At 38.3% G+C, this 27,272-nt stretch overlaps 1 protein-coding gene across 1 annotated transcript in view; it reads left to right on the top strand.

The window, feature by feature from the left end:
- Window positions 1–27,272, top strand: part of LOC127622487 (nesprin-1-like) — a 173,528-nt gene that overhangs the window by 120,270 nt on the left and 25,986 nt on the right. The window contains 32 exon segments of the mRNA XM_052096589.1: window positions 503–634; window positions 1,031–1,131; window positions 1,285–1,432; window positions 2,605–2,724; window positions 2,843–3,001; window positions 3,354–3,569; window positions 3,687–3,788; window positions 3,967–4,086; window positions 4,227–4,427; window positions 6,786–6,959; window positions 7,097–7,228; window positions 7,569–7,765; window positions 12,808–12,940; window positions 13,092–13,274; window positions 13,452–13,601; window positions 14,146–14,322; window positions 14,425–14,580; window positions 14,740–14,895; window positions 16,387–16,557; window positions 16,732–16,865; window positions 16,983–17,166; window positions 17,362–17,544; window positions 17,698–17,844; window positions 17,946–18,100; window positions 18,209–18,356; window positions 18,481–18,575; window positions 18,679–18,913; window positions 22,849–23,043; window positions 24,802–24,927; window positions 25,779–25,934; window positions 26,386–26,544; window positions 26,749–26,915. Of these exon segments, the coding sequence (XP_051952549.1) occupies window positions 503–634; window positions 1,031–1,131; window positions 1,285–1,432; window positions 2,605–2,724; window positions 2,843–3,001; window positions 3,354–3,569; window positions 3,687–3,788; window positions 3,967–4,086; window positions 4,227–4,427; window positions 6,786–6,959; window positions 7,097–7,228; window positions 7,569–7,765; window positions 12,808–12,940; window positions 13,092–13,274; window positions 13,452–13,601; window positions 14,146–14,322; window positions 14,425–14,580; window positions 14,740–14,895; window positions 16,387–16,557; window positions 16,732–16,865; window positions 16,983–17,166; window positions 17,362–17,544; window positions 17,698–17,844; window positions 17,946–18,100; window positions 18,209–18,356; window positions 18,481–18,575; window positions 18,679–18,913; window positions 22,849–23,043; window positions 24,802–24,927; window positions 25,779–25,934; window positions 26,386–26,544; window positions 26,749–26,915 (5,012 nt within the window).

The following is a 27,272-nucleotide window of genomic DNA, read 5'->3' as shown; positions in this document are numbered from 1 at the left end:
AAAGTTTTACAGTATATATTAACATTAGTTAATGCACTATGAACTAGCATGAACTAACAATGAACAATTTTATTTAACTAACATTACCAAAGATTAATAAATGCGGTAAAAAATATATACCTAATACATTAACTAATGCTAACAAAGAGTACCTTATTGTAATGGTTCATTGTTCATTGTAAAATAATTTTCCGAAACAACATAAATTTATAACAGGAAGACCATGCTGGTTGATTAGCATTTTTGCTTGTGAACAGCAGGCATATGCTAGTCAATCAAATGGCTAAATCAACTTGGAAATACATGCTGGTCTAAGCTGGTCTTTTTAGCAGTGACCTACAGCACTCAACAAATTTATGCTGACTCACGTTTGAATGGGCTTGCTTTTAGAAAAAATTAAATAATATTTTGTATCAAAACAATACAATACTTCAAATAGGCATATTTTTTCAGCTTTTTCATACATTTATGTCTATAACAGACCTCCGTCTCTTGTTTTAAGGGCTCCCTTCAGGAACAGGAGGACATTGAATCAGACTTGTCTCCATCTCAGAGCCCCAATATGATGGATTGGCTGAGTCAAGTGAGATCCACACGTAGCCAACAGCATCAAGACACAGTGCAAAGACAGAGGGTATTGAACTAGAATCAAACTACTGTAAAGCAATAACATATAAAAACATTATATATATCACTATATAGTATGTGTAATTTACAAGTTGTTGAAATAGTCTTTAGGTAAAAATCCTAACATTTTGTTCAAACCAGATGCAACTTATTCACTTTATGACACAATCAAAGCCAATCACGAGATATTATTGTTTAATGTACAGCTATGTGAAGCAGGATTTTGTACTAATTCAATTTCACTGTGGGAAGGGTGTTGCAGAATTAGAATGGGGAATGGAAGGCTTTGTATCTCTTGTCACCCTGTCATGCCTATTTATTACACAGTGTAAGACTGTGGATACTTGCATTTAAATGTGTCTATGTGCCTGTTTGAATTTTTGGCATCTTATATGTGATGTAGGAATTAGAGGAGAAGCTTGGTGAACAGAAGAAGTTACTACAGTCTGTAGCATGTAGAGGAGAGGAGATTCTCTTACAGAGAACAACATCTAATGGAGAGAGGTTTGTCCCGCCCACTAGTCTACTATCTCTCTGTCAACATGTGCACATCTTTCTCTCACACAATAGAGCTGCTCTTCTATAAACATTCTTGAATGACAGCATGTACACTGTACAGAGCTACAAATATAATGAACATATTTCTTCGCTCTGTAGTTCTCCTGCAGAACAGGATGATGGTCATTGGCCTGAGAGCATGAGCGCAAATGATCAGATGAGAGTCAGATGGGAAAACCTGAACAAAGACCTTACAAACAAACTGCAGCTGTCACTAAACACAATTGAGCAGATGCCATGTAACACGGTACATAATCAACCTCAACACTACACTTTAGTTTTGTCTGCAACATGTTAGAACTACATTGCTTGCAAAGGTGACTCTTACTTCCTAATAACATCTTGCTCCCTCTTCACTATCATTAACCTTCTGAGACATGAGCATGACTGCTGTGTGCCTCTTTGATTTGTAACTAGTAGCCCCTAGGAAAAATGCCACAAAATATATATATATATTTTTAGACCAAATAGTTCTCCTAAAAATGTATGTCCACCTATGTGGACAGTTGTGAAATTTTAAATAATGCCAAGCTATAGAAAATCTTTTATTAAATTGTTTATTTATGTTTCCAGGAGCGTTGGTTATTCATGTTTTTGAGACGTTACAAACATTACATCAGAAATTAGCATAAATAATTCTGTTTTAAAGTAATGGCCAGCATCACCAATCACTGCCAACCATGTTCTAATAAAATTATACATTATAAATTCTGAATCTATGTACTGATTACCATTGTCCCATGTCTGCCAAACATGCTGAGTGGTCCAAACATCATCTGCAGCCCGAAACTGTACTTATGACAGGATGTTAGGAGTGAATGGACTTGGCTGCATAGAAAAGCTATATGATGCTCCCTAATTAGGGAATTACTTAACCTCCAGTGTGCTGTCTGTCTGCACTGGACTCAGAACAGTTTGAAATGCACCTTATTTTCATCCTAACTCCATATACAGTCTCTGAAAGCAACATTTACAAGCCTTTAAATGAACCAATTGATTCTCAATGTCATAATGCACTGTGAATATAGGATATTTTAAGAACAAATTGCCTAAAGTCCACATGTGTGGTCATTTTGTTTAACAGCATGCCACTTCACGATAAATCTATGAAATTGTTCAAATGGCATATCGGATGAAACTAGAGACTCAAATCTTTCGGCTTAATGAAAAGTTTAATGAGGTGTTTTACCAAATGTAGTTTTGTTTAACCCTTTAATGGCAGCCTAGAATCTCCTGAACTAAGATCAGTTGGTTTAAATTAATTTAAATTGCGCATAGCCTATAGCGAAGCCAAAACGTAATGTCCACACATGAGGATGAGGGTCTTCACGGTTAAAAAGTTTAAAAAGTCATTCCAAGTCCAAAAACATTAAAGTTGTTCATGTGCTCTAAATAAATGAGAACAATCCACTCTCTTAGGTATACCAGCCAGCATCCAGCCCATGTGGACTTTTCAGAGGGGAGCAACTGACTCAGGAAATCCTGTCACCCAGAGCTCTGTTTGAAGGCTTCAGCCAAGATCTAGAGGATTTGTCTGAGGTATGTTAAACTGGTCTTTCACCAGTCACAATGACAGTGTGAATGGTACAGATGAACACATGAAAATTGTATTATCGCACATAGCTATTGTTGCCGTTGATTTATGTCCTCCCCACAGACAGGGGGTGCTGACAATAAGCGTGCTCATGCTCTTGAAAGGACACTCTATGAGGCTGTGTCTTCAGCTTCCTCTTGGCTCGACAATGCTGAGAATGAGCTTGTATGTGGCCCAGTGCTACTATCGGATGACTCAGAGACTCACTTGGGCCACCTAGAGGTAAGACATCACTTAACGTTATTTATATTAGTGTCTCACAACATATTTTAATCAGACACAATGCTATAACATTCCATTTGTCTCTCCTCAGTTAATTTGAAAATACTGTGCAACTTGACACAATCACAGCCAATTAGAAGATATTTAATTTTTAATGTACATTTATGTGGAGCCGGATGTGGAATTTTGGACTAATGAGATTTCCCTGTGGGCGGGGCAAGACAAAAGCTTTCACATGGAAGAGATGTTTTTTATTGCTGGACACTTTATCTCGGCACACCTAGTTAGAATAGTGTTAAACTGTTTATATATTACTTAAACACTGAATTATTCTCTTGTCTGTTGTCTTCAGGGTTTGAGTAAAGAGGTAAAGAATGTCAGTGAGGAGGTATGTAGGTGTCGGGAGGCGTTTGGAGGAACAGAGTGGTTTTGGGATGAAGGTGGAGGGAGTGTTTTGGTTGAGGAGGTGTTAGATGGTTTGGAGGGGAGACTGAAGCTGCTTGATTCAGTGCTGGAGCAGCAATGTAATGGCATGAAAAACAAGCTGCAGGAACTCTCTCTTTTCCAGGTATGTGTGCTGGGATATGTATGCTTACAGATGGAATGTGGTCAGCATGGTGTTTAAAATAAGTTTTCTCTCACACACATTATGACCGGTATTCCTCTCTTTCTTGTGTTTCCTCAGACTGAGTTGAGGCTGTTGCTTACTGCTCTCAGTGACTCAAAGTACCAGCTGTTGCAGAAAATGAATGCAGCTTTGGATTGCCCTGCCTCTAAACAGATTGAGGTCAGACACAGCGTTTTTAGCACAAATGTACATATTGCTATTTTTATATATTTCATTCCATAACTTGTTTGATAGGGAGTTTTAAACCACTTTTTAGTATTGGTTGTTTGACCTCAAACAATTTATATATTTAACCAAGGATATCATCAATAAAATCTCTGTTGTTTAATATAAACAGATTCTAGCAGAAGCGGAAGACAGCCTAAAGGAATTTGAACTGAAAGTTTCTGAGATAAGGAGCAGAGGAGATACACTACAGCCCAACCAGCTGTGCACTCAAGAGCTACTGAAACTACAGGTACAATGTCTGTCTCTCCACCACAGTTTGCTTTAGAGCAGAAACAATATTTACAATTCGATTTCATGTCTTCTGTTTTTAATTGACCATACAACTACTCTGTAGGTTTCTGCTCTGAATTGTTCTGTCCTGTCATGTAGGATGCATATGAAGAACTGGTGGAGATGGTAGGATCCAAAAGAAGTGGGCTGAACCAGACATTGGTTGTGAAGGTTCAATTCGAGAGAGCTCTGCAGGACCTGATAGATGTGGTAGACACAGCCCAGGACAAAATGGCTGCTGATCAGAAGATGAAAGTGGGCTCTGTGATTAAGGTTCAGATCCTCCTAGACAAACACAAGGTAAAACAGCCTATTTTGAATTTGGTGGTCCCACTTTATATTAGGTGTTCAAATCTGCAAGAGTCTTGCAAGAGCTGCTACTGAGGTCAAGGCACTGTACGGGTATGTTTAGGAGTAGGGATAGGGTTAGGGTTAGGAGTACATTATATCAAATGCTTAAGTACACAGAAGTTAAAGACACCTGCTATAAAGTGAGTCCTTTTTTTTTAGCTGAATTGCTGTCTAGCATCTGCATCTAAGGCAAAAATCTCACCTGAAGGTCACCATATGCAACTTTTTTTTATTCAGAGAAATACATCTAAATTGCTTTTCTTAATCAGTATTTAGGTTTTTTTCCACCATGAAAATATCCAAACATTAAAATATCTAAACATTAGAAGAAACCTTACAATACAATTAATTTTCTTCTTGAGAAGCAAAATTGAATAAGATTTAAGAGAATGTATTTTTTATTATTATCTTACCTGAATGAGCATATAGTCTTTTCTTGTTTTAAGCATAATTCTAACTAAATTTAGTAAGGTTTATGCTTTGTTATCTAATTTAGTTATGTTATCTATTTTTATCATATTTACTTGCAGTTGAAGTCAGAAGTTCACATACACTTACGTTGAAGTCATTAAAACTCATTTTTTAACCACTCCGCGGATTTCATATTAGCAAACTATAGTTTTGGCAAGTCGTTTATGACATCTACTTTGTGCATGACACAAGTAATCTTTCTTACAATTTTTACAGACAGATTGTTTCAATTTTAATTTACTATATCACAATTCCAGTGGTTCAGAACTTTACATACACTAAGTTAACTGTGCCTTTAAGCAGCTTGGAAAATTCCAGAAAATTATGTCAAGCTTTATACAATTAGCCAATTAGCTTCTGAGAGGAAGTGTACTGAACTAGAGGTGTACCTGTGGGTGTATTTTAAGGCCTACCTTCAAACTCAGTGCCTCTTTGCTTGACATTATGGGAAAATCAAAAGAAATCAGCAAAGACATCAGAAAAAAATTGTGGACCCCCACAAGTCTGGTTCATCCTTGGGAGCAATTTCCAAATGCCTGAAGGTACCACGTTTATCTGTACAAATAATAGCACACAAGTATAAAAAACATGGGACCACGCAGCCATTCTGTCTCCTAGAGATGAACTTAGTTTGGTGAGAAAAGTGCAAATCAATCCCAGAACAACAGCAAAGGACCTTATGAAGATGCTGGACAAGTATCTATATCCACAGTAAAATGAGACCTATATCAACATAACCTGAAGGGCTGCTCAGCAAGGAAGAAGACACTGCTCTAAAAACCTCCATAAAAAAAGCCAGACTACAGTTTGCAAGTGGACATGGGGACAAAGATATAACTTTTTGGAGAAATGTCCTCTGGTCTGATGAAACAATAATTTAACTGTTTGGCCATAATAAACATCATTATGTTTGGAGGAAAAAGGGTGAGGATTGCAAGCCAAAGAACACCATCCCAACCGTGAAGTATGGAGTGGCAGCATCATGTTGTTGGTGTGCTTTGCTGCAGGAGGGACTGGTGCATTTCAATATTCAAAAAAGATGGCATCATGAGGAAGGAAAATTATGTGGATATATTGAAGTAATATCGCAAGACATCAGCCAGGAAGTTAAAGCTTGGTCGCAAATGGGTCTTCCAAATGGACAGTGACCCCAAGCATACCTCCAAAGTTGTGGCAAAATGGCTTAAGGACAACAAAGTCAAGGTATTGAAGTGGCCATCACAAAGCCCTGACTTCAATCTGATAGGAAATTTGTGGGCAGAACTGAAAAGCATGTGCGAGCAAGGAGCCTTACAAACCTGACTCAGTTACGCCAGTTCTGTGTGGAGAAATCGGCCAAAATTCCAGCAACTTATGGTGAGAAGCTTGTGGAAGGCTACCCAAAATATTTGACCCAAGTTAAACAATTTAAAGGTAATGCAACCAAATACTAACAAAGTGTATGTAAACTTCTGAACCACTGGGAATGTGATGAAAGGTATTAAAGCTGAAATAAATAATTCTCTCTACTATTATTCTGACATTTCACATTCTTAAAATAAAATAGTGATCCTAACTGACCCTAAGACAGGGAATGTTTTCTATGATTGAATGTCAGGAATTGTGAAAAATATATTTGGCTAAGGTGTATGTAAACTTCTGACTTCAGCTGTATGCTGTAAGCAATTCATTAAGTTAGGTTTATGCTAAGTTATATTAAAAAGGATGTTTTAATATTTTTACTGAAAAACAGTAAAAATATTTAAGAGAATGACTTTTAGCAGTGTATATCAAATTCACCATCTGTTAGTTCTGTAACCGCTTGCCCTCATGTTGTCCGTCCGTCTTCTACTGCAGGAGTTTTTCCAGGGGCTAGAAACTCATGTCATGATGACACAGGCCTTATTTAGACAAGTCAGTGGGTTGGTGGTGCAGAGGGAGCTCCAGAATCTGGAAGAAACTGTGGCCCAGGCCCAGGCTGTACTTAAACAGGCCCACAAACGAGGAGTGGAGCTGGAGGGAATCCTGGAGGTGTGTGCTTCTATTTAATTAATTATACAAGGGGTAAAATAGCTTTTAAGTGTCTTTCCTATCTAAATATATTAGATATTGAGAGATCGTAATCATAAAGTGCAGTGTTGAATTAATTCTTTGTTTCTGAGCACCAGTGGTGGAGCAGGTTGGTTGGTGATTATCAGGCCCTGTATAGGCAGCTAGAGGCAGTGGAAAATAGCATCCCAAGTGTGGGCCTGGTGGAGGAGACAGAAGATAGACTGAGTGAGAGAATCACTCTCTATCAGGTACCGTATTTTACTATACACTACAAGCTCCTTCACACATATTCACATTATGAGTGGGAATGTAAATAAAGTAAAAGAACATTATTCCAAAATATTTTTTAAATCTCTTGGATATTCAGGCATTCATAATTGTTCAGTCTTGACCAGTTCTGTGTGGCTTGAATTGGTATTTGTTTACAACTAATAAATTATATGCATTGAGGCAGACAGGGTTGTAAGCAAGCTGGCTATTCGAAAAAGAGCAATTGCTTTTTGCGTTGTCACTATGCAACATATCACTATGTTGTATGAAATTGGTGACTATATTTCTCTCTCTCTCGCTCTCTCTCTCTTTCTGTAGCATCTGAAGATCAGTCTCTCTGAGCGGCAGCAGCAGTTGTATAAATTTTTGGAGGATGGGAAGAGACTGCTTTTACATGTGTCCTGCTCAGAGCTGGAGACTCAGCTCACTCAGCTTGGAGACCACTGGCTCAGCACCACCACCAAAATCAATAAAGAGCTATACCGTCTGGACTCCACCCTCAAACACTGGATCAGGTCAGAGCACCTGATTACTTTCTCCTTGTGATCTAGACTACCCTTGCAAAGAAACAACTTTACTTGTTTAAAGTTCTTTAAAAGAAAGGAAAGCACTTTTCTCTAGAGGTCGACCAAAAATGAATTTTGCCAATACGTTAACTAAAGTGATATATAACTGTTTAATTTGGTCAATTGTTTATAATATTAATTTATTGAATAAAATAAAAAAAAATATTTGTCTTTTATTATTGTGACGGACACACACATACAGTGAGGAAAATAAGTATTTGAACACCCTGCTATTTTGCAAGTTCTCCCACTTAGAAATCATGGAGGGGTCTGAAATTGTCATCGTAGGTGCATGTCCACTGTGAGAGACATAATCTAAAAAAAAATCCAGAAATCACAATGTATGATTTTTTAACTATTTATTTGTATGATACAGCTGCAAATAAGTATTTGAACACCTGAGAAAATCAATGTTAATATTTGGTACAGTAGCCTTTGTTTGCAATTACAGAGGTCAAACGCTTCCTGTAGTTTTTCACCAGGTTTGCACACACTGCAGGAGGGATTTTGGCCCACTCCTCCACACAGATCTTCTCTAGATCAGTCAGGTTTCTGGGCTGTCGCTGAGAAACACGGAGTTTGAGCTCCCTCCAAAGATTCTCTATTGGGTATAGGTCTGGAGACTGGCTAGGCCATGCCAGAACCTTGATATGCTTCTTACAGAGCCACTCCTTGGTTATCCTGGCTGTGTGCTTCGGGTCATTGTCATGTTGGAAGACCCAGCCTCGACCCATCTTCAATGCTCTAACTGAGGGAAGGAGGTTGTTCCCCAAAATCTCGCAATACATGGCCCCGGTCATCCTCTCCTTAATACAGTGCAGTCAGCCCTGTCCCATGTGCAGAAAAACACCCCCAAAGCATGATGCTACCACCCCCATGCTTCACAGTAGGGATGGTGTTCTTGGGATGGTACTCATCATTCTTCTTCCTCCAAACACGGTTAGTGGAATTATGACCAAAAGTTCTATTTTGGTCTCATCTGACCACATGACTTTCTCCCATGACTCCTCTGGATCATCCAAATGGTCATTGGCAAACTTAAGACGGGCCTTGACATGTGCTGGTTTAAGCAGGGGAACCTTCCGTGCCATGCATGATTTCAAACCATGACGCCTTAGTGTATTACCAACAGTAACCTTGGAAACGGTGGTCCCAGCTCTTTTCAGGTCATTGACCAGCTCCTCCCTGTAGTTCTGGGCTGATTTCTCACCTTTCTTAGGATCATTGAGACCACACGAGGTGAGATCTTGCATGGAGCCCCAGTCCGAGGGAGATTGACAGTCATGTTTAGCTTCTTCCATTTTCTAATGATTGCTCCAACAGTGGACCTTTTTTCACCAAGCTGCTTGGCAATTTCCCCGTAGCCCTTTCCAGCCTTGTGGAGGTGTACAATTTTGTCTCTAGTGTCTTTGGACAGCTCTTTGGTCTTGGTCATGTTAGTAGTTGGATTCTTACTGATTGTATGGGGTGGACAGGTGTCTTTATGCACCTAATGACCTCAAATAGGTGCATCTAATTTAGGATAATAAATGGAGTGGAGGTGGACATTTTAAAGGCAGACTAACAGGTCTTTGAGGGTCAGAATTCTAGCTGATAGACAGGTGTTCAAATACTTATTTGCAGCTGTATCATACAAATAAATAGTTAAAAAATCATACATTGTGATTTCTGGATTTTTTTTTTTAGATTATGTCTCTCACAGTGGACATGCACCTACGATGACAATTTTAGACCCCTCCATGTTTTCTAAGTGGGAGAACTTGCAAAATAGCAGGGTGTTCAAATACTTATTTTCCTCACTGTAAAGGCTACTAGATTCCAAAATGAATGAAGTCCCAGATGCCGTTTATTGTGCAAACTAAATTCTAATAATAATCAGAAAAAGTTTTATTCAGATTTGGTGCATAACGTGGGATATTTAACTATAAATAAACCCAAAATACACCGGGGACTCTTATTTTGAATTGTTTGTGGTTTTAGCGTAACAAATGCATCTGGAAAGTATTCACAGCCATGCCTCGACAGGTCAGAGCTTTTTGGTGGCATGAGGGGGACCTACATGTTGTGGCTGATATATATATATATATATATATATATATATATATACATATATACACACACACAGTGCATCCGGAAAGTATTCCCAACGCTTCACTTTTTCCACATTTTGTTATGTTACAGCCTTATTCTAAAATGTATTAAATTAGTTATTTTCCTCAATTCTACAAACAATACTCCACAATGTCAATATAAAAGAAGTTTGTTTGAAATATTTGCAAATGTATTAAAAAACAAAAACAAAACAAAAAAAACCACATTTACATAAATATTCACAGCCTTTGCTCGCTGGAGCTCTGTCAGAGTGACCATCAGGTTCTTGGTCACCTCCCTGACTAAGGCCCTTCTCACCCAATCGCTCTGTTTGGCTGGGCGGCCAGCTCTAGGAAGAGTCCTAGTGGTTCAAAACTTCAGAAATCTGTCTGTACCCTTCCCCAGATCTGTGCCTCGATACAATCCTGTCTCAGAGGTCTACAGATAATTCCTTGGACTTCATGGCTTGGTTTGTGCTCTGACATGCACTGTTAACTGTGGGACCTTATATAGACAGGTGTGTGCCTTTCCAAATCATGTCCAATCAGCTGAATTTACCAAAGGTGGACTCCAATCAAGTTGTAGAAACATCTCAAGGATGATCAGTGGAAACAGGATGCACCTGAGCTCAATTTTGAGTGTCATGGCAAAGGCTGTGAATACTTATGTACATGTGATATTTTTATATATATTTTTTTTTATAAATTCAGAAAGATTTCAAACAAACTACATTCCCGTTGTCATCATGGGGTATTGTTTGTAGAATTTTGAGGAAAATAATTAATTTAATCCATTTTGGAATTAGGCTGTAACATAACAAAATGTGGTTATGAAAAGTGCTGGGAATACTTTCCGGATGCACTGTGTATATATATAAATCAGCCACAACATAAAAACACCTGCCTAATATCATGTAGGTCCCCCCTCGTGCCACCAAAACAGCTCTGACCCATCAAGGCATGGCCTCCAAAAGACCTCTGAATGTGTCCTGTGGTATCTGGCATCAAGAGGTTAGCAGCAGATCCTTTAAGTCCTGTAAGTTGTGGATCCATGGATCGGGCCTGTTGGTCCAGCACATCCCACAGATGCTCAATTGGATTGAGATCTGGGGAATATGGAGGCCAAGTCAACACCTTGAACACTTTCATGTTCCTCAAACCATTCCTGAACAATTATTGCTGTGTGGCAAGGCACATTATCCTGATGAAACAGGCCACTGTCATCAGGGAATATTGTTGCCATGAAGGGGTGTATGTGGTCTGCAATAATCTTTAGGTTAGTTGGTATGTGTCAAAGTAACATCCACATGAATGCCAGGCCCCAAGGTTTCCCAGAAGAACATTGCCCAGAGCATCACACTGCCTCTGCCGGCCAGCCTTCTTCCCATAGTGCATCCTGCTGCCATCTCTTCCCCAGGTAAACAATGCACACTCACCCTGCCATCCACATGATCTAAAAGAAAACGTGATTTATTAGATCAGACCACCTTCCATTTCTCCATGGTCAATTGCGGGCGCTTCCGGAGATGCTCTGACCCAGTCGTCTAGCCATTACAAATTGGCTCTTGTCAAAGTCGCGCAGATCCTTACACTTACGCTGCCTAATATATCCCACCCCTTATTCACTTGCTGCTTAATATATCCCACCCCTTGACAGGTGCTATTGAAACAAGATAATAAATGTTATTCAATTCACCTGTCTGTGGCTGATTAGTGTGTGTGTGTGTATGTGTATATAAACACACACACACACTGGTGCCATCACTTCCCCAGGTAAACAGCGCACAAGTACACCTCCGTCCACGTGATGTAAAAGATAACGGGACTCATCGGACCAGGCAACCTTCTTCCACTGCTCCAAGGTCCAGTTATGATGCTCACATGCCCCATTGTAGGCACTTTCAATGGTGGACAGGGGTCATCATGGGCACTCTGACTGGTCTACGGCTACGCATCCCCATACGCAGCAGGGTGCGATGCACGGTGTGTTGTGACACATTCCTCCCATAGCCATCATTAAACGTTTCTGTGACTTGTGCCACTGTAGAAACTTATTTCGGTTCAGACCAGACAGGATAGCCTTTTTTGCTTTCGTGCATCGATGAGCCTTGGGCACCCAACACACTGTCTCCAGTTTATGGTTTGTGCCTCCTCGGACCCCCGTTTCAGAGATGCTCTGCTCCAGTCATCTGGAGATAACAACTTGGCCCTTGTCAAAGTCACTGAGGTCTTTACTCCTGCTCATTTCTCCAGTATTCAACACATTGACTATTCAATTAAATTTTATTTGTATTTCACAACACACATCATTTCAAAGCAGCTTTACAGAAGATCAACTATGAGAATTGATTGTTCGCTTACCATCTAATCTACCTAGACCTTCACATATGGCCTTGTTAAGAGCTGATCAACGTTATTTGCCTTAACTGTGATTGGTCATAATGTTTTGGCTCATCTCATCATATGATATTATAAATATTCTATTTTTATTCACAAGATGTAAAGTAAAAAAATATATAATTGAAATATCAAAATATGCATCGCAGTGAGGTTAAAAATATGGATGAATATAGTCAATGATGACAGATTTAGATACAGCAAATCACTTAGGTTTCCGTTGTTATACTGTAGAACCAAGCCGTTCTAACTATAGAATACTCCAGCGCCGACTACGGAGGAATATGAATGAATAACAATACTTTTTTAAAAACTATCGGCTACTAAAATTGTTGATTTTTGATATTTTTGTTGATAACCGATAGTTCCAAAAAGCAACTATCGGCACAGATTATTTGATAAAAGCGGTATATTGGTCGACCTCTACTTTTTACTCTATTGTGTATTTTTGTCTGTTTTCGTATGTTTACTGACATCATGTGGTGTCCTCATATTTTATTGTAGGTACCAGAGCGAGTCAGCTGAACTTAGCCAATGGCTGGGTTCTGCTCTTGACCGCCTGGAGTTCTGGAGCACTCAGTCTGTTACTGTCCCTCAAGAACTAGAGACTGTCAGAGACCATCTTCATGCCTTCTTGGTGAGAAACTCGATCAAATATCTTGCTTAAAGAGCCTCATGCTTCCCAAAGTTTTCACAATTAGCTGGACTGTATAATACTATCTTGACTAGCACTGACTTTCAGAGGGCTTTTAGACATAATCTACTTGACCTCATCTCTGTATCTGTAGGAATTCTATAAAGAGGTGGATGCCAAGTCGTCTTTGCGCTCTTCAGTTCAGAGCCAAGGAAACCAGCTACTTCGGTTGAAGAAAGTGGACACCGCAGCACTCAGGGCAAACTTGGCCCAGGTGGACACAAAATGGGCTGATCTTCTAACACGTATTCCTGTGGTCCAGGAGAAACTCCACCAGGTGTGGTAACTTGACTGATTGATAATTAATGGGTTGTAAATGGCTGTCGGTTTTACACCGTGATGGTGCTGGCTTCTGATACTATGGTATCAAGTTTGCACTTTGTAGTAATCATAATTGGAAATTCCAAGGCTTGCATAGCTATGCTAATAGTAGTATTCATGTTGTAACTTACAGCTGCAGATGGAGAAGCTTCCATCCCGTCATGCAATAACTGAGCTAATGAGCTGGATATCTCTGATGGAGAATATCATCCAGGAAGACAAGCAGAAAATCATGGGGGCAGTGAGATCAGAGGTTGTGCAAATGTATCTTCAGAAATATAAGGTAAGAGAAAGTTAAAATAAGAAAGGCTTCAAGAACATTCAAAAGAAAAATAAGAAAGGCTTCAAGAACATTCAAAAGAATAAAACAGGATTAGTCATTTTGGACAGGGCTTTAACCACAGTTGCCATTTGAGAAGCACACATTAATGCATTATGAACTAACATTAACAAACAATGTTTTCAATTAACAAACAAATATTATGAATAAATATTAATAATTTCTGTAAAACAAATTAATGTAACCAATACATTAAAATGTTAACATATACAGTAGAACCATATTGTGAAGTGTTATTAAAATTAGTTTTTCAATGATCGATTCTTAAATTCATAAAACTAATGATCACATTACTACATTACTTAAATGTTTATGTGTACTTAAATGTTATCTTGTATATTTCGTTACATCCCTGATTTTGAATTTTAATTGTTTTCCACAGATTAAAATTTGCTAGTTCATTATGTTGTGTCATACCTAAAGGCTTTCACGAAAAATGCCAATATTTATCTTTTTTTATTTAGCCCTCTCATTTTCCTCTAAACAGGGTTTTCAGATTGACCTGTCCTGTAAGCAGCTGACAGTGGACTTTGTAAATCAGTCGGTTCTGCAGATTAGTAGTCAGGATGTGGAAGGGAAACGCAGTGACAAAACAGACTTTGCTGAACGTCTTGGGACCATGAACCGACGCTGGCAAATACTGCAGGGTCTAATTACAGAGAAGGTTGGCTAGAGTGTGGAAAAACATTGGCTTCTTTTTAACCTCATCTATGTCATCTACCTTTTATTTGCATCATCCATTTAACTTTTATTCTCTGTGTTACAGATTCAGGTTTTAGAGGGTCTGCTTGAAAACTGGTTGGAGTATGAGAATCTGGTCCAGACCTTGAAGACCTGGTTCAGCGTACAGGAGGAGAAACTGAAAAAGAAGCACAGGATTGAGGACGTTTCCTCAGCCCAGAATGCACTTAAAGACTGTCAGGTAAAAAAATTATTTAAGAGAGCATGAAGAAAACCAAAAGTTGTTAGGTTCTACACAATACAGTACATGGTTCAGTATATGGATTAATTAGTATAGGAAATATTCCTTGTGATTTGTTGTTTGGAAGATTTAACTGACTTGAATGTCTGTGTGTACTAGGAAATGGAAGTGTTGATAAAGGAGAAAGAGAAGGATCTTGAGAGAGCTGAGGAGAAAGGATGCTTACTTATCAAGGACAAGAAAGGAGAAGCTGGCTCTGTCATTGTGGAGACTTTTAAAGGCCTCAACCAGTCTTGGGCAAATCTGGATCACATGGTTGGTTCCAAGTAATGCTTTTCAGTTACAAAAAGAACAAACAATAGGCCTCATTCATGAAACACAAGCAGAACGAATGTTTGTGTACATAGTTAATAAAGCCGTTCTGATGTAAATTTTTCGTATTTTTGAATCGTTAGTTGGTATGAACAAAATTTACACCTGCTTCTAACATGTGTAAATCGTGCATAGAGTATCTGAACGTGTTGTGTTCTTTCAGGCAAACTGCCGTGACTACATTTTAATAGGATTGGAATTAAATAAGTAATGAAAAAATTAACTAATAATTACATTTGTGAAATTAACCATAAAAAAATAATATAACTTAAAGTTTATTTTTAAACCTTTGCCTATACTTATTTAGAAACATTTCTTTGCTGTTTGCATTTATTTTCAAGTATAGTGCTTGACATGGGGTGAAAAGTTAATGGAAAGAGGCAGCTTGCATTTGTTTTTCTCAAAATAAATTAATGCCTTCTATCGTGACAGGTTGGGCATTTTATATTTTATTTGATATGAGCTCTATAATTTAGGTTTCATAATTTAGAATAAGCGTCGGTAAATCATTCAGTTCAGTTTATAATGGATGGACAATGCTAATGCTGTTAACCCATAAATAAACACATCGCAGTCAGGTGTGTACACAATACAATGGCCCGCACATTGTTGTATAGCTGGCAATTGTGTAATTTCATATAGCTTTTCGGTCAAAGATTTTCTTCAGGCATTCTATTAATTTCTCTGAAGATTCTTCCAGTTGCAAGTATATAATTGTCACCATCATGATTTACCCCCAAAAATGATGCTGGCGATGCGCTGCGAACTGAACCAGAGAAGGTTAATAGTGGTGTACATCCTCCTGTCAGCGTGAACTGAAAAATTCTTTACACTCATGTCAAACCAGTTTTATTGTCTTCTTGAACTATTTGATTCACAAAAGAGCATCTGATGACAGCAATTTCCTCACTTTCTTTGAGACCCTATTGTGTTTGCTAAATATAATTTTTACTATGTTAATGCACTTCATTTATAAAACGATTTCATTGCTGTTCCACATAGATGTTAACAGCATTTACTAGAGAGTCTGGTGCCTTCCTTGTATGGGGTTGTCATGTGCGTGTATTATGACAATTGTTAATGAACGTGCACACACCCCTTATTTACAAATGTGGGAGTTTTCGGGAAGGTCTATTTTATGTACAAATTACTCCAAATGTACTCATATATTCACAAAAGTTTCATGAATGAGGCCCATCGCTTTTACTCAAAGTGCCAGATTATTATTTTGCACTCACATAGTCATAGACACACATATTTTAAGCATATGCCATATTTGCTTTCATTCAGTATTCATAACCAGATTTTCACTAAAACTTGTAGCAAACTGTACAATTGTAGTTTAAACTGATGGTCAATTTAAAATATCCCCACAAGGGATATATGAAGGCTTTGTCAGGTGGTCAGCTATAAGAGGATTTTGTGGCATTTCAGATCAGGCAGCAGACAGTAAGTCTTCAGGCAGTACTGGAGCAGTGGAGTCTGTATAAACAAGCGTATGAGGAGATTCAGGGCTATCTGATGGAGGGACATTACACCATATCTCGCCTGCGCCTCCCCACCGGCTCCCCAGAGGCTGTCCAGGTTCAAGTGGAGAATCTTGAGGTTCTAGTCCTTCTCTATCTCTTGGCTTTTAAATGAACACATTAGATCACGGTAGCCATGGTGAAAGTTCCTTTGTTATAGAACTGTGAAAAACAGAGGCATTTAGTTGCCTTCTTCAGCATTATATGGAACAAGGAACTAAAATAACCTTGGGTGTCTTTATGTTTGTCTCAGAGTTTACAAGATGAGCTAGAGAAACAGGAGAGCAGTATATGGAAATTTGGCTCCATAACTCAAGAGCTGCTGAAAGACTGCCATCCCTCAGTGACCGATTCACTCAAAACAGCACTTGCCGATGTCAATCTCAGGTAAGCTTTTTTTAACTACTAGTAACTGTCAGTTGCATTTGCTGGTGCATACATACAACAGACATTTAGAATTCAAGATTATCAGAAATCATTGATGATTTACTGTTCTGCTCTCAGGTGGAGCACACTGTTGGAGCAGATCTCAGATCAGATGAGGAGCAGTAAAGGCCTGCTGCAGCTGTGGCAGCATTATAAAGCACTTCATTATCAGAGCAGCACAGACATCCAGAAACTAGAGGAACGAGTGGAACATCTACTCAAGAGCGCTACCCACAGGGACATCACAGAACAGGAGTTAAAGGTCTGGATTCAGGAATGCATGGTGGGTTTGGCAAGCCTCTTCAAAACATAAAAAGTGTGTGACAATGAGTGGTACTTAATATTCAATTGCTTGTATTCTTGGATACTGTTAAAATGCAAAAGTTATAGTTGAAAAACCTTTGTAGTTAGGGCCACCATGTGAAAGTGTACAAATGTCTCACTGGAATTACTATAGGACCTTATGAAGGCTGAGGGATCCGTAAAGTCTGTCCTGCAGCAGCTGTATGAGTTTACAGAGCAGCTGAGGCAGCAAGTGGACCCCTCTGCCATGACAACCTTTCATACAGACCACCTGTCACTCGCTCAGCGCTTAGCAACATTTGGGCATGCCCTTCAAAGACAGCAGTCTCTGCTAGAGGTGAGAGAGAGAAGTAAATATAGTAAAAAGTTTATCTATTGATAAAAACCTACTAGTCTTTGCGCATGTGCAACCCTCAAACACTTTCAATCTCACAAATGAATGACTACAAAGCCTGTGTCTAGTGTAAATGTGTTTTCCCCATTCCTCAAGGTGGGTTTGAGGGACTACGAGAGGTTTAGTAAGGAGTTACGTTCTCTGAGCCACTGGTCAGACGAAGCGGAGAAGGTTCTGAAAGAACCAGACCCAATTGGATCCCCAGAAATGTCATCTGTGCAGGAGCACATGGAAAAACTTGAGGTGAAAATGTTTTGCCATTTTCCTGTGATTTTTTAAAAAATGTTTTTAGTATTGTAAAATCTGTTTATTGTGATCATTGTCATATGCTTGTGTGTCTGTAGACACAAATGTTGAAGCTGAGCAGTCTTTCTCCTGATTTGAAACGTTTGAATGAGTTGGGTTATCAGCTTCCCCTCAATGACAATGAAATCAAGAGTCTGCAGAACCTAAACAGGAGTTGGTCTTCTAATTCTGCTCGCACAATAGAGAGATTCAGGTGGTTACATTTGATCTACAGTATATGTAAAATTTCATCTACTGTCTGCTACTCCATTGATGTTTACAATATTGAGTTGTGTGTGCCTGTGTGTATGTGTCTGTGCAGTAAACTGCAAGCCCTGGAACTGCAAAGACAGACCTTCTTGGAGAAGTGTATTGCATGGTTAACCTTTCTTAATCAAACGGAGGAAAAGCTGGCTGCTGAGATCTCTGGAAACTACCAGAACTTGTTAGAGCAGCAAAGAGAGCAAGAAGTAATGATAACAAGATGATGATTTAAGGGCAAATCTTTGAAAAAGACCCAAATATACTGCATAAGAGACACCAGGTCCTAGTTTTAGTTTCATGCTCTACTAAACATTCTTTTTATGTGGATAGTTGTTCCAGGCAGAGATGTTTAGTCGACAACAGATTCTGTACTCTATCATCAACGATGGACATCAGCTTCTAAACCAGGGACAAGTAGAAGACAGGTAACACACCAGCACATACCGTGATATTTTTATTGTTTTTTCTTTCAATTGATAGTACTGGTAGTGACTGTTTTTGTTTTGTCACTTCTCCCACACCCAAAAGGGATGACTTTGGCCTAAAACTGGCATTGCTTAGTAACCAGTGGCAAGGTGTGGTGAGGCGGGCCCAACAGAGACGGGGAATTATTGACAGTCTTGTTCGTCAATGGCAGCGTTACACAGAGTTGATAGAGAAGTTGCGACATTGGCTGCAAGAAGTTTCACTAGAACCAGAGGACCAACAGCAGGGGACAACTGTAGCACTACAGCAGATCCGTGGAATGTTAGACCACATACAGGTAAAGATGCGAGGAGTCAGTAAAAGTATTCCACTTGAAAGCTGTTGTCTAATTTAATTCAAGCAATATGTATAACAGTTATGTAGCCTAGTAGTTAAAGATCTAGGCTGGTTACTGAAAGGTTGCAGGTTTGAACCAGGGTTATAACTTTTAATTTAGTTGTTATTTCTATTTTATACTGAATTTTTATTTTCAGTTTAGTTCGTTTTCATTTTGTAGTATTAGTATTACTTAGTTTTACATTTTCTGTGTTTTGTAGTTTCAGTTCAGTGTTTGTGTTTCAGAATTTTTAATTTTTATTTTGGTTCTAGTATATTAGGGCTGTTTATGCTGTAGCTCAACATCTTGTTCCTGTTTAGGATTTACAGTGGCAAGAAAAAGTATGTGAACCCTTTGGAATTAACGGTTTTTCTGCATTAAGTGGTCAAAAAATTTGATCTCATCTTCGTCAGTCACAAGTATAGACAAACACAATGTGCTTAAATTAACAAAACACAATCAATAATAATCTTTCATGTCTTTATTGAACATCCCATTAAACATTCACAGTGTTGAGGAAAAAGTAAGTGAACCCTTGGATTTAATACCTGGTTGATCCTCCTTTGGCAGCAATAACCTCAACCATGTGTTTTTGGTAGTTGCGGATGTAGACCATTCTTCCTTACAGAACTGCTTCAGCTCAGCCATATTCTTAGGATGTCTGGTCTGAATGGCTTTCTTGAGGTCATTCCACAGCATCTCTATTGGGTTATGGTCTGGGCTCTGACTGGGCCACTCAAAAAGTTGGATTATTATTTTTTAATTTTTTTATCTGCAGTAGATTTACTTCTTTGTTTAGGGTCATTGTCCTGCTGCATCACCCAACTTCTACTGAGCTTCAGCTGGGGCACAGCCACCCTGAGATTATCCTGTGGGATATCTTGATAAACTTGGGAATTCATTTATCCCTCGGTGATGGCAAGAGGTGTAGGCTCTGAAGCAGCAAAGTAGCCCCAAATCATGATGCTCCCTCCACCATACTTCACCGTTGGGATGATGTTTTCATGTTGGTATGCGTGTCCTTTTTACGTCCTAAGTAGAGCTGCATTTTCTTCACAAACAATTCAAACTTAGATTCATCAGTCCACAAAACATTGACCCTGTTTGAAAGCAGCAGCCTCCTCCGTGGTGTGCTGACAAACTCAATAAACTCAAAATGTTTGAGTAGCTCTACCCCACACCTCAAATTTAATTTAATTTACTGGATGCTAGGTTTGTCTACTCCTGACTCTCATTAGCATTGGTAATGAAAACTTTTTCCATCCTACACTGTGGCCACATTTACACAGCTGCTGAAAACGATTGTCAGACCTGTTTTGATCGCTTAATATGGGAGCGGTTATTTATGAGTGTGACAAACGCATTCTATAACTGAACTGACACCCAAACATTTTCAGGTCTCGCAATCACTTTCTCAGCAAACCTGTACTTTTGAATGGAACCTCACTGGACAATAAGTTTTCTCTCACATCATATAATGTGAATGCCATGCTGCTCTGTAAACGAAGGTCTCGTGTTAATCATGAATGGTTTCGTTAACTCACAGTGATGGAGATATGAGCTGCATGTCATCTGAAGATCCAACCGCTGTCTTTTACCAAAGCTGCTCGCGATTGCAAGCTGTGCGTCAAATGCTGCACCTGGTTAAAAAGCTGTTGGCTAATTATGATCTGCCTAATTTGAACTTGTTTCATTTAATTATTTAATTAATAAAGGACATTTCAAGACTAACACCTGTTAGAAAATCTGGTTGTCAATCCCAAACACTGACTGTGTGAACGTAGCTTGTGAATGTTTGAATGATATATTCAATATGTAATGTTGTACAATATGTACAAGAACAATACAATAATTTGTGTGTTATTAATTAAAACAGATTGCTTTTTTCATTGACCCTTTTCACACTTCCACGTTCGCGAAGCGGAAGCTGTCATAGTTGGCTAAACCAGCCTTTCTCAAACTTTTTTCAGTCAGGGCACCTTTCAAAAGTGCATAAAATCTCAAGGCACCCCAGTGTAAAATATAATTTAAAAACACTGCATAACCCAAATGTAAATGCAAATGTCCTGTTTATTTAGACAGAACAGTAATGAACAGAGCATAATATGAACTGTAAATAACAATAACAATAATAATAACAACTTTATAGCACCTTTAAAAACACAGGTTTGCAAAGTAATTCACAAAATAATTAATCAGAGACACAAATGCCATAAAACCATAAGAGGTGGACCGCCCAATACAAGAACCCAACAACAAATCCAGACCAGGAGAACTAAAATGAAGTGCAGGATGCAGTTAAAATAAAATAAAAAGGGGCAGACATGAAAAAAAATATATATACAAAACGATAAGAAAAAGATGCATGTTAAAAAATGCACCAGAGATAAGCAGGAATGTTTTTCCATATAGTGCTTGTTTTCATCCGTGCCATGCGCATGCACACACACCCACATACACATACACATACACCCACACACACAAACAATAATCCACAACGAGAGAGGGAGAAAGATCTACATGCGCGCTGATACGCGCTCACACAAGCCGGGGGTGGGGGTGACCACAATCAATGAGAGACTTGAGCCTGGTGCGACGCACACAGCCGCCCTGTGAGGTGTTGTTGCTATAACGCGTTGCTATGGGTTGAGTCACTTGCGTCAAGTTGTGTGTGTGTCTTGCTTCGGTCTTGTGAGACGGATTTTTATGGTTAATTTTATATATACATATATATATATATATAAATATATATATATTTATCTAAAATTAATTTACAATTTTATTAATACGTTCATATGTTTAAAAAGAAGAAGAATGTATTTATGTAAATTCAAGTATATTTATATATGAAATGTCAGATTTTTTTTTTTTTTTAGCCTACGTAATTTTTTGGCGGCACCCCTGACACAGTCAGGGGGCACCCCAGTGTGCCGCGGCACCCACTTTGAGAAAGGCTGGGCTAAACTATGGTGGCATTTGGGAAGCACAGTAATAACCAGTGTCACTACAGTGTATTTCTATTTGCACAAATTCTAAAAAGAAAAAATGTCTGGATGTGTCTTTCTATGAATTTTCAAAGATTTTTGAACATTGTATGAGCTCGGTGGGGTCAGGCAATTAAATGAGAAAGAGATAACTTAGCTATTAAATGAGGAAGCACTTTTGTCTGTGGACAAGATTTTCAAGACAAGGACTCACATGTGGAATTCTGAAATGCTTTGAAATCTGAGCTGTATGTCACGGTTTCAGTGGAATGATTACACATCACAAACAACATGAGAGTGTATGGGTCGCCCCCATCAAGTAATTGTTTCCCCAAATACTACTCAAAGATTTGTTAACTGTTCCGTCTTTTTTGCATTTTTTGCCATTTATGGCAACATTTGTAGATAATTTATTTAATAAATAATTATATTCCTACTGATTTAACTCAAAACCTCTCGATTTTTATCGACTTACCTTCTTATTCGTGGAGATTACCCTTGAAAAACAACTTGTAGCCTTTGTTGTGTTTTGATTTAACCGTTGATGAATTAATTTGGACGATGCAGTTTACATTGCCAAACGTTAATGCTGGCAATCTTTAAGGACTATGAAAACACACACCTCAGCAGCGGCCATAGTTGCGTTTTCCAAACCATGACGACTTCTGCTTCGCGAATGCAGAAGTGTGAAAAGGCTCCATTATAAGATCAAACCAGATTTGAAGACATTTATACATAAATGCAGGGAATTCCAAAGGCTTCACATATTTTTCTTGCCTCTGTATGTTGCATCAGCCAAAAACGTTTGTTTTAAATTAGCAATAAACAATATATTAATACCCACATGCAAATAGTCAAAAGCGCACTTGGCTTCATTCTGCTAGTTAACCAAATATGCTTGTGTCCACACAGCTGAAGGAGCGTGTGCTTCAGCGGCAACAGGGCAGCTACATCCTCACAGTGGAGGCCGGGAGACAGCTACTCCTGTGGGCAGATGCCAGGGCAGAGGCCTCACTTCATACTGAGCTCACTGATGTGCAGGAATGCTGGAGGACTGCTAGCATCCGTCTTGATGAGAGGAAGAAAGAACTGCTTTCTTTGTTAAGGGTGAGTTATGTGAAGTTTGTTATTGAATTGTTATAAACTGTTTGTAGATGTGTAATTGCACGTAATTTTGCTAATTATTTGTTTGCAGCATTTCCTAAAAGGTTAACACACTTCTTATTCATCATAACTTTAAAGCTTAAAATTGCTTAATTCAGTAGTTCATGTCATTGATAATTTGAGAAATCATTTCAAAATGTTAATACAGCTCATCTTATGGTGTTTGGTTGGTTAGTGCCATTTTTCCATGCAGTTCTGTTTTCCTGTTTAAGTTGGTTTGACCACTATGTGTGAGTGTATAAATAGATCTCTGTTGGGACATACTTTTATTTGCCTCTTTTATTAAGATCTTTAAGGTCTGTGTCCATATTTCAACTTTTGAGTTCAGGTTGTTTTGGTGTTTTTTTATGTTCTGTGAAATAAGGGTATTTTGTTTAGTAACAGTCTGAGCTACTTTTTGTTTTTCCAGCTGTGTGCCACAATTTTATTTCTTGAATTAATAAAAAAATTTATAAAAATTTTGTGAAAATATATCCACATTGTTTATTTGAAGAAAAAAAAATCTGATGTTTATATATTAAAAACAAATATATATATGTGTGTGTGTGTGTGTGTGTGTGTGTGTGTGTGTGTGTGTGTGTGTGTGTGTGTGTGTGTGTGTGTGTGTGTGTATACAGTATCTCACAAAAGTGAGTACACCCCTCACATTTTTGTAAATATTTGATTATATCTTTTCATGTGACAACACTGAAGAAATGACACTTTGCTACAATGTAAAGTAGTGAGTGTACAGCTTGTATACCAGTGTAAATTTGCTGTCCCCTCAAAATTACTCAGCACACAGCCATTAATGTCTAAACCACTGGAAACAAAAGTGAGTACACCCCTAAGTGAAAATGTCCAAATTGGAGACATATATCGGATGTATATATATATATATATATATATATATTTAAATACAAAAACAGAAAGTATATTTTATGGAAACTGGTGCCAAAATACTTCAAAGCTATAAAAAAAATATGGTTGATAGTGCTTTGTATAAATTAAGACTATAGCAGACTTTATGAGGCAAGGGAGGCAAGGCGACAGAAATGTCTTCAGTACTGTTGGAAATTCAGAGTTGTGCTACAAACACAGGGGAGCAGCCAGTCATCTGCTCCATTTTGGCACAGCACAATGAGGCACAGATGCAAACAGAACAACAATTTTGGATTGTAAAAACAAAATGCTCCCTTTTCCTTCGTCCTCTCTCTCTTTCTCTCTCTCTCTCTCTCTCTCTCTCTCTCTCTCTCTCTCTCTCTCTCTCTCGCGCTCTCTCCCTCTCCGTCTGCCCTCTGTTTTCTCGGATAACATGATAGAAGGTACAAAACTGCCTAACTCTGGATGATAATAATAATAATCTCTGTCTGTGATGTCTTGGGACAATAACCCTTTGGTCTGACAATGTTTAAATTAAGACTTGGCTAAATATGACTTTCTCAATCGTAAGATTTTAGAACTGCCATGCTATCACATCTAGATGTTTTCATCATTTAATATTTTTTCAAAAAAAATTCTCAAATGTTATAAATGGACATGTTGCAGAGCATAATAATTGCTTAGCTAAGAGTTACTAAGAAAACAGTAAGATCAGTTTTTATGTGTGTGATGTGTGTTTATTATGAAACCCTATGCTGCTGCATCTGCAGAATGGCATAGAAGCTTGTGCAGTCCTGATTTCACTATATATTTTCCTCTGCCTGGTGCGTGTGGGTGTAGAACTGGGACCAGTGTGAGAAAGGAATTGCTGCATCTCATGAGAAGCTGAGGGACTTTAAGCAAAAGGTCTCTGTGCCTTTACCCGACCATCATGAGGAGCTGCATACGGAACAGATCCGATGCAAGGTAAACACACACACATACACAAAATCTGTATATATTTTAACAGCAAATTGTTGCCAGCTTTTTCCATCCTCGTAATTTATAGATAAAGAAATTGCTTGTGCATTTATGTGTTTGAGGTGTTCTGTTGCCTGTGAATCACACACCATCACAATATTAGCACTTAAAGTGTGATACTCATTTAACAACAACTATAAATACAAATGCAATCAAGGTCCCTCAGTTTGTGTATGTGTGAGAGAGGGAAGATATATGTAGACAACATTCCTTTGCATTACATAAATGGAATCAGCAGTGGCCCACTAGCATTTGAAAAAGAAAGATATGCTTAGCAGGGTTGGGCAAAATGTAGAATTTAAGATTTGGATCTTTTTCAGTTAATTTTAATTTAATTGGCCATGTTCCACAGGATGTTGAATTGGAATGACAGGGAAATTAATCAACTTTATTGCAACTTCACAAAACATTATTCATTAGTCCAACGCATTTTTTTTGTGACAAGACAAATTTTGACTAATTATTTCCTGATATTTGCTGATTTGACAAATTTCTCTAAACCAAGTTCAGTACTGCCAAAACAATTAACATAGCCTCTATTGTATTGTTTTGCCATAATGTTCATCACCACAAAAGGTTACTACCTCAGTTTTAAATTTGGTAATTGAAAAGGAATTTAAAAGGCATTTTCAATTAAATTACTAATAGTACCTAATCCAATTTTTAGTCAATATTTATTGGGAAATTTATTTTTTTGCAAATGTATCTGTTTTGGGGCAATTTTAGAGGTTTTTTATTTTTTATTTTTTGGAGACTTATTTATGACTTCTCTGTATGTGTGTGTCTATGTGTGATAGGAATTAGAGGGCAGTATTGAAGGCTGGGCTGGTGATGTTGTCAGGCTGTGTATACTGAGAGAGTCTCTCTGTAGTGACCTCACTGCTGATGACCTTACAGTCCTACAGGAGAGACTTGCATTACTACAGAGACAGTGGGAGGAAACCTGTCACCAGGTACACACACACACATGCACGCACGCACGCGCACAAACACATCAGTCAAGCTGGTAACACACAGTCTGTGTTCAAGCTTGGACTATCCCTTCAGATTTGTTCATTTCACAAGACAGTACATTTTAAGGTGTTCATTTGAATCATAACAAACTAAGTTTTTTGATGGGTCCATGTTTATCTGGTCTTGGCATCCTAGTAAAGAATTCTAGCAATGTTATTGTGCCCATGACCCTGATGTGTCTAACAATGGAAGTAGCATGGATAGAAAGGAAGATTTCTGATACTTTAGAGATATTACCTGTCCACCTTTCACATATCTTCTTTTTATCATTCTGCTCACCAACCTTTTTGTGTTGTTTAATTGCACACCATGTCCTTCCTTTAATCTTACTCTGGGTTATTGCTTACTGAACACATGGTGTTGATTGATCATTTTATGTCATCTCTGTAGCTGTCCCTGCGCAGACAGCAGGTGAGTGAGAGGCTTAATGAGTGGGCTGTGTTCAATGAGAAGAACAAAGAGCTGTGTGAGTGGCTCACCCACATGGAGAGCAAGGTCTCACAGAACGGATACATCAGCATTGAGGAGATGATCGAGAAACTCAGGAAGGTGATGCAATAGATGCAATGTCACATGACGAGTAATTATATTATGCATCCCAATTAAAATAAAAACATCATTCAATCTAGGTATTTTGCTTAGTAAGTCAAACATACAGTTTTTTTTTTAAATATGGGAAAAATCTGTCATTGAAGTCAGCAATGTAACTAACTTTGAAATTTTCAACAACAAACTTGCAATCTTTTTTACCAGGACTATCAGGAAGAGATCTTGGTGGCTAAGGAGAACAAGGATCAGCTGGAACAAATGGGGGAGAGACTGGCTCAGGCCAGCCATGAAACCAAGGCTGCAGAAATTCAGTACAAACTCTGCAAAGTCAATGAGCGCTGGCAGCATCTGCTCGACCTTATAGCAGCTAGGTGAGCCTCCCACCTAAATTACATACCATAAAAATGTACTAGTTGTGTTGCTCCAATGTATGTCCATGGTACCTACTGTGTTGTGCTGTATGGGCTTTAAAAAATTGTTTTACATTACCTTTTATGTGTCTTTTATATTTAGATAAAATGTAAGATTTAAAATGAAAGGTGCTGTTTAGCCATTCAAGAATTTCCACAAACTGAGCCACTGGACTTTGCACATCAAATATACCAAATGAGCTTTATTGAGACCAACACAAGCCGAAACAGTTGTCAAAAACAACAGCAGCAAAATAGTGCTCAAATGTTATAAAAATAAAAAATGTCAAGATGATATTTGGCTCATTTTCCCATTAA

The sequence above is a fragment of the Xyrauchen texanus genome, chromosome 28 (genome assembly GCF_025860055.1).
Source record: "Xyrauchen texanus isolate HMW12.3.18 chromosome 28, RBS_HiC_50CHRs, whole genome shotgun sequence".
NCBI lineage: Eukaryota > Metazoa > Chordata > Actinopteri > Cypriniformes > Catostomidae > Xyrauchen > Xyrauchen texanus.
The sequence above is the reverse complement of the archived record's forward strand: the minus strand, read 5'-3'. Positions and strand labels throughout refer to the sequence as shown.